General features: G+C 33.3%; 1 protein-coding gene and 1 non-coding gene across 3 annotated transcripts in view; one reads left to right on the top strand and one right to left on the bottom strand.

Moving 5' to 3' along the window:
* Positions 1-12,941, bottom strand: part of LOC118266319 (uncharacterized) — a 95,262-nt gene that overhangs the window by 7,763 nt on the left and 74,558 nt on the right. For both annotated transcript variants that reach the window (XM_050694621.1, XM_035579726.2), the window contains exons 2-5: positions 3,481-3,741; positions 3,240-3,395; positions 2,452-2,562; positions 1,561-1,694 (exon numbers count right to left, since the gene is read on the bottom strand). In XM_050694621.1, coding sequence (XP_050550578.1) covers positions 1,561-1,694; positions 2,452-2,562; positions 3,240-3,395; positions 3,481-3,655 — 576 coding nt within the window. In that variant the 5' untranslated portion in view covers positions 3,656-3,741. The remainder of the gene's footprint in view (positions 1-1,560; positions 1,695-2,451; positions 2,563-3,239; positions 3,396-3,480; positions 3,742-12,941) is intronic.
* Trnae-cuc (transfer RNA glutamic acid (anticodon CUC)) lies at positions 2,288-2,359 on the top strand. The gene has a single exon. It is a non-coding gene; the product is annotated as a tRNA-Glu (tRNA).

The following is a 12,941-nucleotide window of genomic DNA, read 5'->3' on the forward strand; positions in this document are numbered from 1 at the left end:
ATTTCGTGACTTGAATGGGTCAGACGTGCAGATCCTATTTTTTTTTACTAAGCTTTGCCTTAAAATATGGTTTTCTCATGGGTCGTGGGTGAGTTTACAAACATACAAGTTCACATACACATGACACCCAGACTTGAAACTTAAATTAAATTTGTGGATCACACAAAGAGTTGCGCCAATCGTGCAGTTAAGTTATGTTATTCAATCAAATAATTAATTGCTATTCATGTTTTAATTAAATAATCAACAGAAGTACTCAGCAGTAGTAGTAATTCTTTGGTCTTTTAAATATCTCCAGATCACAAAAATCCATTTCGACGTGAAAGAAAAAAAAACAAAAACACTTTCGCATTTCCTATTTTAATAAAGATACTAAAATTCTACCCAACTTTCCATTGTCACCGTTGAAATTAAAAGTGTGACAGTAAGCACAGATAGACATCAATTGTACGTGCTTATTCTTAACACTCAGACAAAACAACAAACAATTATAATATAATTCTGATAAAAAATTAGTCTGAAACACAGACTTACTCCCGCACTCGGAGACATTTAATGAAAAGTTATACTATTCTTTAGTAATGATTTTGTATCGAGAACCATCGGGGATTATGTTATCAATAAACGACTCTGAGTACTGCAGTTTATAACCTGCTTTAAGTCTGTATTTCAGACTAAATTGTGTTAAATAAAATCTTGATCTGTTAAAAACAAAGGACTACAATATTTGTATAAATTGTAGTAATTAGGTACGTTAGCTTTAAAATGTTGAATATTCCAGGAGAAATAAAAATATCACTTCTTAAGTAGGTACCTAAGCATATCTTGCATCGAATCTTTGCTATCTGTGGTCACAGTCACAGCTAACCTCTCCACATCATATTGTTCTTGTTTATACAAAGATCTTCAAATGCACCGGTTGCATAATTTCGCATTTAAAAAAAAAGAAGATGGTAATTCAAATTACGATTCTTTTTTTCTTAATTCCCAATTAATATGTGAAAATGGTTGTCTTATTTAATTTCGTTGGCCTTTTAATACGAGTTAATTAAATTAAATTAAATTAGGATTTTAAATACAAGATTCGTGTGGATTTTTAATATAGTCTACTTGGGTGGGATATTTTTCGGGTAAAGAGGTAAAAAAGTTGTGTTTAGTGTTGACGGTGTTTGGTTTAAGAAAAGTGAATTTTACTAAAAGATTATGTACGTAGAGCTGAAAATCGAGCTCAGTGGCGTGCCATTGGCAGAGGCCTGTGTCCAGCAGTGGATGAGAACAGACTGACGATGATGATGATGTATAATGCACAGGCCAAAATCTCATTTTAGGCTCATTGCACTTTACAAATAAGGTACGTACCTACCATATCACAGACACATTCGGGAATTATCCTAAGACCTTACTTTAGTTTTGGATTTCGATAATTATTATTATTTTCAAAATCCATTGCAGTTTGAGTTTCGCTTTGATTAACACTGTGCCACCATCTTACCTATTCATACAATTTATTACCGTATACCATTAAAATAAAGTCCATTATAGTTAAATGTTTATTATTACCTGTAGGAAGGTGCTCCCCTCATCCCGGTATAGGCCGAAGGGGACGTCGTTGTCGACCAGGTCGCGAAGGGTCACCCAGCCAGAAGGAGACAGGTACTGAGCGCTTGTTACCGCGCATACTGCGTCTTCTACATCTGTTTGGTGAAAAAAGAAAAAATATTGTAAAACTTGGTTAAGACTAAGTATATGGAAATAGATCCGAGTTAGAATTATTGAAAATCGGATTCAAGTAAAAGATATTTTGCTTATGCTGAAAATGGGTATCGAACTTTGTGATCGACAATTTCATTCACCATTGCATTAAAGTGTGGAAATAGGTCCAGCGAGGTTAAGGTTGAAATTCGGATTCAAAATTAGTAAAAGATATTTTGCTTAATTATGCTGAGAATTGATATCAAACTCAACAATGATTAACAATTGCAATCGCCAAAACTAAGATATTTTTTTGTCATTCTAAAAAAGATAAGCTAGTGAATAAAAAATGATAAGAAACAATAAATATAAATGTTGACATATCGAGTGTTTAGATAATAAATGAATTTATACATGTATGATTTTAATAAAACTATTATCTCTGCCAATTTTATTCAAGTGTCGTTAAATCAACACTATCGCATCAATAAAACTGTCCATATTTAATCTGTCTAAAAATACTTAATGGTATAAAAAATAAAATAACATGTTGTGTGTGTAGATTGTAGTTAACAATTTCAACAAATTTGTCATATCCGATATGGTCTAGTGGCTAGGATACCTGGCTCTCACCCAGGAGGCTCGGGTTCGATTCCCGGTATCGGAAAATCTTTTTGCTATATATTTTATTCTTTTAACCATTTTTATTACATTAATAACATTTTTTGATCTTTAATTTAATATTATTTTTAGACTCACCAGTGAAAATAATTTCTTTCGATGGGTAAATTATTTGTCCTTTTAGCGGTAAGAAAACGAATGGGATTTGGGGTTTCGTCGCACCACGACCGAAGCTTGCCATCAGACATTCTGAAAAAAAAAGTCATTCTAAATTTAAAAATGGAATAGGCATAGTAAAATTATAAAATAACGATACAAAACAATACCTAATAACAAAAGCATAAAGTTGAAACTCCATTAAACACCTAAGACGGTTTAGTTCACTTTTAAGTCTGTACTAGAATAAAATCTTTATTACTGTGCTGTGCTCATACTTTATTACTGTGTATAACTGTCACAAATTAGGGTCCATTGTCGTCTGAACCTAATGCAAGGTACAATCCACACTGACCCTTCTTCATTGTCAATGCAAACTGCGTTACAGAATCCTATAATTTCCAGTCAAATGATTTTAGCCTTAGACCTGGATCAGGTCTTACATAATTATGTCTAATGTACCGTTGCTTTATAATACTTAGAAGATAACATATTGTTATAGAATTTCTATTGCACCTTTAACTGGTTTTTGGCAACTAAAAAGTTCTATGGATAGCTATCTGATAAGTACCTCTAACATTTTTAAGTAATTATTATAGACGTTTTAAAACCCCTACTTGTATTATCACGGGGGCTTAGAGCTCTGACAAGCTAAAAAAGTTCCTAAGGCTCAACAATAAAGTATATATCCAAGTTTTAGTACATAGTAAACTTCAATAATTATTTAACTGTGTTAGTAGTTAAGGTCTAGATGTCAAATTATTCCTTACCATCAATATGATTGACGCAGATATGCTGATCTTCCCGAAAAGCAGGTGTGTCACGTCGACATTGGCAACGGCAGCCGCTGTCATCAGCACCACTGATTGCTGGGAGGGCAGTTCCATGGGAGGCCTCCATGCAACGAGTGGGACCACAATCTGACCCTGGAAATGGCAAATTGAACAGTTATTATAAAAACAAACATTGATTTTGGTACTTAATATTTTCAAGGAGGTTCTTAAAACTCACCCTTTAGGGAGAAATAATCTCCATTAGCGGATCTGGTGATGTTTGCTAGCGCCACCTCTTCGTCAGAGGTGGAAGCTCCCGTCGCCACCGCAATGAGCGCCATGATAAGTAGCAGCACTCGCGCCATCTCTCGTCGAAATATTGAACCAATCCTGAGATATGCTTTGTTTGTCATTTTGTTCCCGGCCGGTAGATGGCGTTTGATTGATTAATTTGTGACGTTCTCTGATCCATTCCTTGAACAGCTGTTTTCTTCATCATCTGTAAAAAAATATACATATTAAATAAAAAAATAATAAAAAGATTAGCATATTTTATACGACCTTCTAAAATAATTATAATAATCCGAACATTATGCTTAAATTTATATAGAAAAGTAAAACGTCCATGATTAATGTTAGAAACATAAATGAACTCGAGAGAGAGAAAATATCACGACCGAATATTTAAAACGCTTTCGAAAGCACAGTATCGAAATATTAATTATTCATATGAACTCGGAAATTAAATAAAACCAGTCACACGACACCGAAATTACAGTTTTCGCTAAAATCCACTTTTACTAATCTCTAGCTTAAATAAATTGTTGCTTTTACAATATATATGCATATGTATGCAGGAACTTTCCATTCAACATGAAACCAGCGCTTTCAGAATCCTTTATCCACCGTTTTTTGTAGATTAAAGTAAATTTATTCACTCAGATTGATATATGCATAAAGGTACCTTTTTATACTATGCCTATTAAATCTTGCAAATTGCAAAACCGAAAAATAGATAGAATTTCCAATTTCAAAAAGAGATGGTCGTTTATTTAAACTACAAATTATTCGACTATGTTTTAACGGTTCTAATCAACGATTTATTATCAAACAAATTACCCACAAGTCCTTTAGTGGCTATAATTAATTCTTTATTTACTTCTGTGAGTATTTCTTTTATGCGAAAATTATTTTTTCTGACTAGATTCCTAACACTAACCTATAATTTGTTAGATAACCAGTTTGGATTTTTAATAAGAGAGGCTATACTCATGAGATTTTATTATTTGACAAAACAATTTAGGCGTGTACTGTTTTTAACGGGAAAAATTACTATAGAGGCAAGAGCTGAACTGAACTTAAGAATCTATAATTTTCGTAATTTATTCTGTGGTTGTGAAATTACTACCCACTAAAGAAACTTTCTATAAACGTGCTCTACTTAGTCTCTGTATGGCTTATAAAGGAAGAGTAACTTATCGTACTTTTTAATGTACGATCGCCTCGAGAGAGGCGAGAGGGAGTGTCAGACTCCTACTGACTAAAAACCTTTCCGATTCCTGCTTTTCGAGTCGAAGCCCCGGTAAGCCCGATAATCTGCAACTCCGGAAACTTAAGGTACTAAAGATAGTTTTAGGCTAACCAAAGGTAGCCAAAAACTGTTTGTACTCGTAACAGAAAAGGAAATAACTACACAAACAACTTATATAACAAATAACTAGGTTTTTTACACAGTGGTAGAGTAACCTTTGACAAAAAGTTAAACAATGTTATTTAAAAGTCAACAAAGGGTCAAATCATTTACAAAATACCACCGTTTGTACTCCATCAGTCACTACCAAACGACTCTTAATCGATTGAGATGTTCACGCATTATCGTTGCGTGGGTGTGAATTGTCTTCACAACCAAATCTATGGGAGGTCATCAGGGTTAACTATGGCCCAAACTACCAACATAACCTGACACATAGAAAATCACAGCACAAACAAAGCTGCTTGGAGTTTACTTGTCACGTGAGCTCTAAATAAATTGGTTATTTGAGTTTTGTGATCGAAGTTTTCGGGCCTTTGGGCCTTTGACAAAGTAGTTGATTGTTGGTAGGCTTTGATTGATCGCCTGTTATTAGTTTTTATTGTTTTTCTGATGGGAGCCAACTTCCGAACATTTGCATAAACAGTTGTTTGATTTATACAATGGTGTTTAGGGATTTGCTACAGCCATTTGTTATCGACATTGTTCGTGGACATGGTATTTTGTTAAGTAAGATACATTTGTTTAATAATCGATGGTCTTTCGCCTCCGTTGATGCTACTGATTTCTTTTTTTGTTTCGTTTCTTTGTTGTGTTACGTTATTTTTTGTTTTACTTCTGCCTGTTTAACTGCCGTCTTTAACAACTGATCTCAATGTAAAATCTTTATATTAAGATCGATCTTTGACATTAGTTCTATAGAGTTGCTGTGAAACATAAGAGATCGATCCATGGATTTTGGATTAGTTAAGATTGACATCTATAAAGGTACTTACTCTTTCTGTCATCAATTAAGATCGATCCAAAGATTTTGGATTAAGATGAGTTATTGAAATTGCCAGTTAGTCGTGTTGTTCATTTATACTGCTTCTTTGCTTAATCTTAAAGAAATCAGGGTTGATTAATCAACTTTATTCACTGCCCTTAATCTCGCTCATCTTTTGCCGCCCATTAAGAATTGGTTATTAATTGCTGAAGAATATGATACTTTCCAAATTAACGATGCATTAAACCAGAATTCATAATTTTCTAATTCTTCATAATCATACAGAAAAAATGAGAAACACTCAACACCTCATTGGCTTATGCCCTAATCCGAGTTGACAAAGTAACGTCGGCAGCTTTGTATCAATAACTAATCAATCACATTACACAGAGAAATGGCTCCCAACGTTTCACACCCATACATTACTTACGGTATCAATCTCCTATTAGAAGTCTTTATTTGTCTATAAAAACCCCGAGAGTCAATCGAGGTCATCAGATAGATTATTCAATAATTATTTTTAAAAACTTATTTATACCTTTCGGTCACAGGCCACGAACCCAAGCAAAACCAATAAATTCGGTCAGTTACCTACATCTCGACACCATAGATAAAATTTCAAACAGTAAAATACATGAGTATACCGGTTCCATATGATTTAAAGCGATTTGTAAATGATTAGTCTGTGGCGCGAGCCGACCTCGGAATGTATAGCGCACAGACATAAACATTCTAATATCTTCCATTTTAACGAAGTGTCAATTTATAAGAACGATGCAGATGGCTCGAATTTCCAATTTTCCCATATAAATATGTTTCTAAGTAAAATTGAAAATTCATCAACCGTAACGGCCTAGGGAACTGTTACGCCTACTTTTAAATTAGTTTTACCAAATGAAGATGAACGACTTTATAATCCGACGTTATATGTATTAGCAATGTAAGGGACAATCGTCTGTGGAAGTCTTTACATAAATTTGGACCACAATTTGATTAAAAACTCAACAATTTATGGAACTTAAGATTAGTACATATCAGAATTTCTTAAGAACTGATTATCCAATCTCATGCATATTGAGATATAAACGTTGGCAATTTGCAATGGAATGTCAACTGTCGTATGAACCAACCAGCTAAAAGTTGACTAGATTATTATAATTGGAACTAAGATTAGTCTAATCTACTATTGCAATATTATTTTATAACAGATCAGGCAGCTTAGCAAGATTTGGATTATGCACACATTAATTATTTATATTACTATCTAAAAACACATTTTTCAATTCTGTATAGGATTTAACTTATCTAATCTTCAACCAAAAGAAATCCTACGATGATGTGAGAAAAAAATACATCTACTCAAATGATATTTAACCACAAAATGCCACAAATGAGAAACGTATTGAAATCATACAAATGATAATCAACAAGGCAACGAATCTTAAGTCAGCTGCAGGCGGAAAAGGGCCACTAGTCAGTCGATGAAAGGAACATGTTCCCGCCTAGGCAAGCCCACTCGCCCTTGATAGCGAGGATGCTAGTTACTAGTCTTGTACCTAAGTGTTTAACGCCCTTTACTTCTGACTAGCTTAGCATTTGCCTCTAGGTGTTATTAAATGTAATGATAGGTTACTGTTTGTATAACAACTCCATATTTAATTCTTATTTCTTTGAATGTAAACCTGTGAGAAATATGGACAGAAATGTTTATAAACTGATAATTATGTCAACTGATGATTTTGAATACCTAAATAATTAACATTTGAGAATTAAAGTAGTAAAAACACAGAGCCGTAAGGAAAAAATACTATGACAGAAACGTCAAACAGTAGACGCAACTTTTAACAATACCATCATAAAATAACAATATCTTAGTGTTACAAAACATTTTATGGACTTAATAAACGATGCCAACGATATTTTTGAAAACTTCTGCATTCATTCGAAGATTTATTACCAGCTAATGGGCGGTCATAACAAATGGTAATTTTACAAATCGAACGAATGATCGCCATCAACAATAACACAATAGACTTTTAAACCAATCAAATAAAAGATATATATGCCTCTTGATGTATTAATTTAAGTTTTGTAACACCTGTGAAAGATGTGTGAGCTAGAGCTATGACCATAAATGAAACGGAACAAATAACGGGAGCTTCTCAAAGGTCGGACGAAAAGCCAAATAGAATAATAAAAATAATTACCTACTTAACATTGGTGGTTCTGAGGAACGCATGTTCACAAACCGTTAAGAAATTGGTAAAACGATTGATTACTTTTTTGCCAAAGCCAAAGTTAATTCTCGACATTCAAGTTCCATTAAAAATGTCTGACAGACTGACAATTCTGTTTGTTGTTTAATTGTTCCTGATTGTTATCGAGACGGAAAGTTTTCTTGCTATTGTGTGAAAGAAAGCTAATAACTAGATGCTTGTGTTTACAAAATTCCATTTTGCTTTCGCTATAGGATCGGACAATGCACGTAAATTGCTTGTATGAACGTTTGACATTGAATTAATTTTTATGAAACGTAACGTTATCACATTCCTTTTTGTTGAATCGTTACCAGAACTTACCGATACTCATTTAAATAAAGATCATATAGAAATACTCATTGTGGTTTTTAATACTAATAGTCTGAAAGCTAATGACATGGTTGAAATTAAAAACACTAAAGATCACGTCATCAAATTATGCAGTTGAGCTTTCTCTTGGTGACACATCGGGTGCAAATATACAAGAAACATTTAAATTCAGTGATGCAACAATGGTAATCTATAGTAATTTGTAGGATTTAGATAAAGATTTGAAAGTAGATAATAATACAAGACTAATTACAGCTATTGTTTCGAAACGAAAACACTTCTAAATCAAAGACACAGTAGAATTTGTAACATAAAGGCAGACTAACGCGACGTTCTGCCACGTTCTGCGTGAGCGATCTAGGCATGGAGGCAATGCGGTACGGCTCGGCGCAAAAGCAACAGACTGTCAAAATCTATTGACGAGGCCTACGTGATCAACCGCACGTGGGATGCTGATTCCCAGCTGTAAAAATAGTAATAACAAGTTGTAACAATATTTTCTAAATGCGAAATGCAAATAAACTTTAAAAAAAAATCGTTCTGTAAATTGCTGTTGGGTGCTAAAAAATGTAGATTTATAAATTAAATCAAGCTCTCTACTGATTAAAAACATTGCAAAAATCGTTAAGTAACTTACACATTTTAAAACAACTAATTAAAATATACAATTTTGCATAAACAGTTCACCTTCGACCAGTACCTACAGATGAACATTCTCCGTCTTTCTCACGTCGCGCATTCGATTGTGCAAAAAAAAAAACAATTTTGTTGTGCCATATCCTATAAGTAATGGGCTTAAAAATAATTTCGAATATTTTCTGTATCTTTCACAATTTTTTCACTCTTATAAAAGTTTAAACTTTTTTATAGTAAGGTAAGTACTGATCTCATGATATTACAATGTTTGCATATCATTTACGATCTGACCTTTTTTCTTTTCACACGGTTCCACATGTAGCTGGTAATTAAATAAACGTTATTTTAATGGAGGTTGGTTACATAGACTATATGATGTTTTGTGTGATATACACCCTGTGCTTAATACAACACACCCAAATAAAGTGTCTTACTCTTACACTAAAATGATATTTTAGAATGACTTCTTCTACTCCTAACTGAGGCGACAGAGCGTCAGACTCTTACTGACTAAAAACCACCCCATTCCTATTCCAACTTTGAGCCACTCCAGATCAGACATCAGCTCTGCTGTGTCCCATCTGTGGTGGTTCGATGGCTCTTTGAGGATTCATGATGACTAAGGTTACTTTTTAGCATTTGTTTAAAATATAGAAAGTAACCTGTCATGGTAAATTTTTGTCTATCATCTTTTTACATCTAATGCTAGATCTTTTTCTACGTTATTTCTACTACGCGGATTTTCATTTTGTTATGGACTTATGGCATTTATGGCTAAATCTCATTTTCATTAAGATTATCATACATTTAACCTGGTGAATGGTGCCCATCGTCATAACTTCCGTGTCAAATTTTATAAGACAAATCTTACGCAATTTCGAATTATAGGAAGTGTGAATAAATTTTTGGTTTCTATATGACGATTACCCAAATATTTATCTGTAGGATTACATAAGCAATGTTTATTGGAGTTAGATTAATTTACCTATCCATATTTTTATTGCCTCTGTCTTTTGACTGATAACTTCGTATTTTCATTTTTCGAAATCGATGTATTAATTATTTTCAACTTGTTGCTGACGTAACTAAAGATAATTATTATTTTAATTCTTTTTTGGATTGCCATTTTGTTTGCCATGTTGTTATCACAAGCAGACTTAGAGAAAATTAAAAAGAATCCGCGCCATTTCCCGTTTAAAATACCTCTAAGTGTGAGAACAATTTTGAGAATTCTTTTCAGCAATTTGAAATGTAAGTAAGTGCCTGATTGTTTATATTTGTTTAATTTAAAAAATAAACGCAACATCAGGTAAGTTACAATATAAGTGCGTCACCGGCCTTTCAAAAAGGTTTGCGTTCTTTTCTTGACGGTCATTAAGGTCTTATTGGGTTCTAAACTAATAAAATTCCTTGATTGAACGTGACGAATCACATTTATGATGCGAGTGAAATTCATCTAAAGCTAAAAGGGCAGTTAAAATCATAACTCGCCACCACATCCTTGTAATTTAAGCGTTTAACATCATACCAGTCAAATAAAAATTTGATATTTCTGGGTAGAAAGTACTCCAGCCAGTGATAGTATTAATAGGGATATTATTTTAATTGACCATCTTAATGTACTTGTTTTAAAGAAGACATGATGTTGATACTTAATTAAGCGTGTACCTCCTGCAAATATAATTTCTTTTACATCCCAGTTATATTGCAAACAAGTATATGATGTTATTACCGACTCTTTTTATACCTTTATCATGTTCGAATAATTTTTAGATACTTTACATCTCGGGCTTAGAAGCGCGTCAACGCTCGTATGAGTTGCGCGTGTATCAAAAGGCGCGCCAATATGATCTTCCAAAAACGAGCGTATACGCGCGTACATGTTCTGAAGCCGCTCTTAATATACGCGACCCAAATTTGAACTGTTACTACATAGGTAATGTGCATAAATATACTATGTACAGGTATAGGTGTAGAATACATAAGAAGAATGTGTATCTATCTATACTCTTGTATTAATAACCACGTGTAAATCTGAAGCCAACTGAAACATTAAACGAAAACCAAACGCATATCCATAAAATTTTATTCAATCTTCAATAACAACTTACAAATTAGTATCGAACCAATAATTTGCAAACACGTTACGTGTGCTAATGTTTCTTTAATTTACAAGCTCACATTAACATAAGCATAAGTACGACAAGTTGGACCAGTTGAAAGAACTTGATCGAGTTAAGTCAAGTTAAGTCAGATGTGGCATAAGTGATATAATAATGAAGAAAGTAGTGCAGTGTAACTTATTAATAACTTAAATTGGGGCCAGTTACTTAGGCGGCGGTTTTATTGAGGCGGAGTGGCCCGCTGAGCTGTGAAAAGAGATATATGTTTCTACAGAAGCGGAGCGGAACAGAGCTGCTTTGCCTATTGGTATAGCCTGTAAGGCTACTCCGGTTCTCGAATGCGAAGGTTTGTTTAATCTTCGGCCGTAGGTTTTATTGATTTATTAATAAAATTACTTATCTTCATTTCATTCGTTCATTTTAGTTCAGAAAAGTTAGTAATAAATAGAATAAAATTGTAGTACGGTATGAAATCTGTGAAGTTTTGGTCGAAACTTTTTTTCTTTGAATTCTTCGCTCCGCGTCGCTATTTTATCTCTAGCTAATCTAGCCTGTTTCTCCGATCTTTTAAACAATTCCGCTCCTCTTCGCTGCTATTTGTTTCTTTGGAAGCGGATTGGAGAAGAGATGTAGATTTCAAGTCATGTGATTGGTAAGTCGTACCACAGCTGTTCTACGCTCTGATCCGCTCTGCTTCAATGGAACCGCACCCTAATTGGAACTTGCACTTATTGCATCAATGATTGATCATGTGCAGCGATACTTTATTTTAGTGTTGGTTAACAATATTGTATGAAATTAAGTAAAGGTATTTTACTTTCTGTGGCCAATTATTTTAATTAATACGCTTGTACTTAGTTTTTAATTAAAATAATGATAATAGTATTTATTACGTTAAAGCTGGTATAATAAGTGACCAACTTTTTTAACTGTACGTGACGTCACTATTTACTGTTATTTTTATACACTGTTTTTTTAAATAAACATAACAAATTATACTTATATTCTGGTTAAACAAGATTTGCAGAAATCCGAATAAATATTAGCCACTGTTTTGTCAACATCTAGGTTACTAGCATAATGTTAGAATTGTAAAACTGGAACACAGAAAAACCGATACGTTTCCAACTAGTTTTCTAATATTAGATGTAAAATTCCAATTAATCACAGTACATTAGCATAAATTCAAGTCACTAGAACCGGGCACAACATGGATTTAAAATAACTCGTTTATTGGTAGCCCTTTACATTCGTAAAACTTATGTTTTGAGTAATTTAGAAACATGGGATTTCTCTGCCGGCGGTCCCAAATATGCATCTATCATTATGAATGCATTTAGACGACATGACATTTTGTTCTCATGGAATATATGTAAATAGTTAGTTTCGAGATTATTTGGTTGGATTATAAATGTTTGGTTTCAATATGCTGGGGAATCAACAATTTTATGGGGTTTTTAAAAGTTGTATAATCTTTATAAACCGTTTTTACCGTAGAAGAATAGCAATTGAAGAGCAAGCGAGTAGATCATTAAATCGTTCGTGCTTTCGACAGGAGATGTTATCCGATTGCTTAATATACTTTGCTACTATACCTATTCGATTGGGTAGATGACTAATTTTTATTGTAATGTCCGTCTTGTAGATTGTTTTTAAATATAAGACTCGTATTTTTATTTCTTTCTGAAAGAAATACTTTCGAAGATATATCGACTTAAAATATCGTATGTATGTTATCTTATATGACAAAATAAATAAATACGTACGGTATCTAATATGTTTTCATTACCTAACTGACGGATTAAATACATTTTTAATTTTCATACTCCGTCATCA

Source organism: Spodoptera frugiperda, chromosome 7, assembly GCF_023101765.2.
Source record: "Spodoptera frugiperda isolate SF20-4 chromosome 7, AGI-APGP_CSIRO_Sfru_2.0, whole genome shotgun sequence".
Lineage (NCBI taxonomy): Eukaryota > Metazoa > Arthropoda > Insecta > Lepidoptera > Noctuidae > Spodoptera > Spodoptera frugiperda.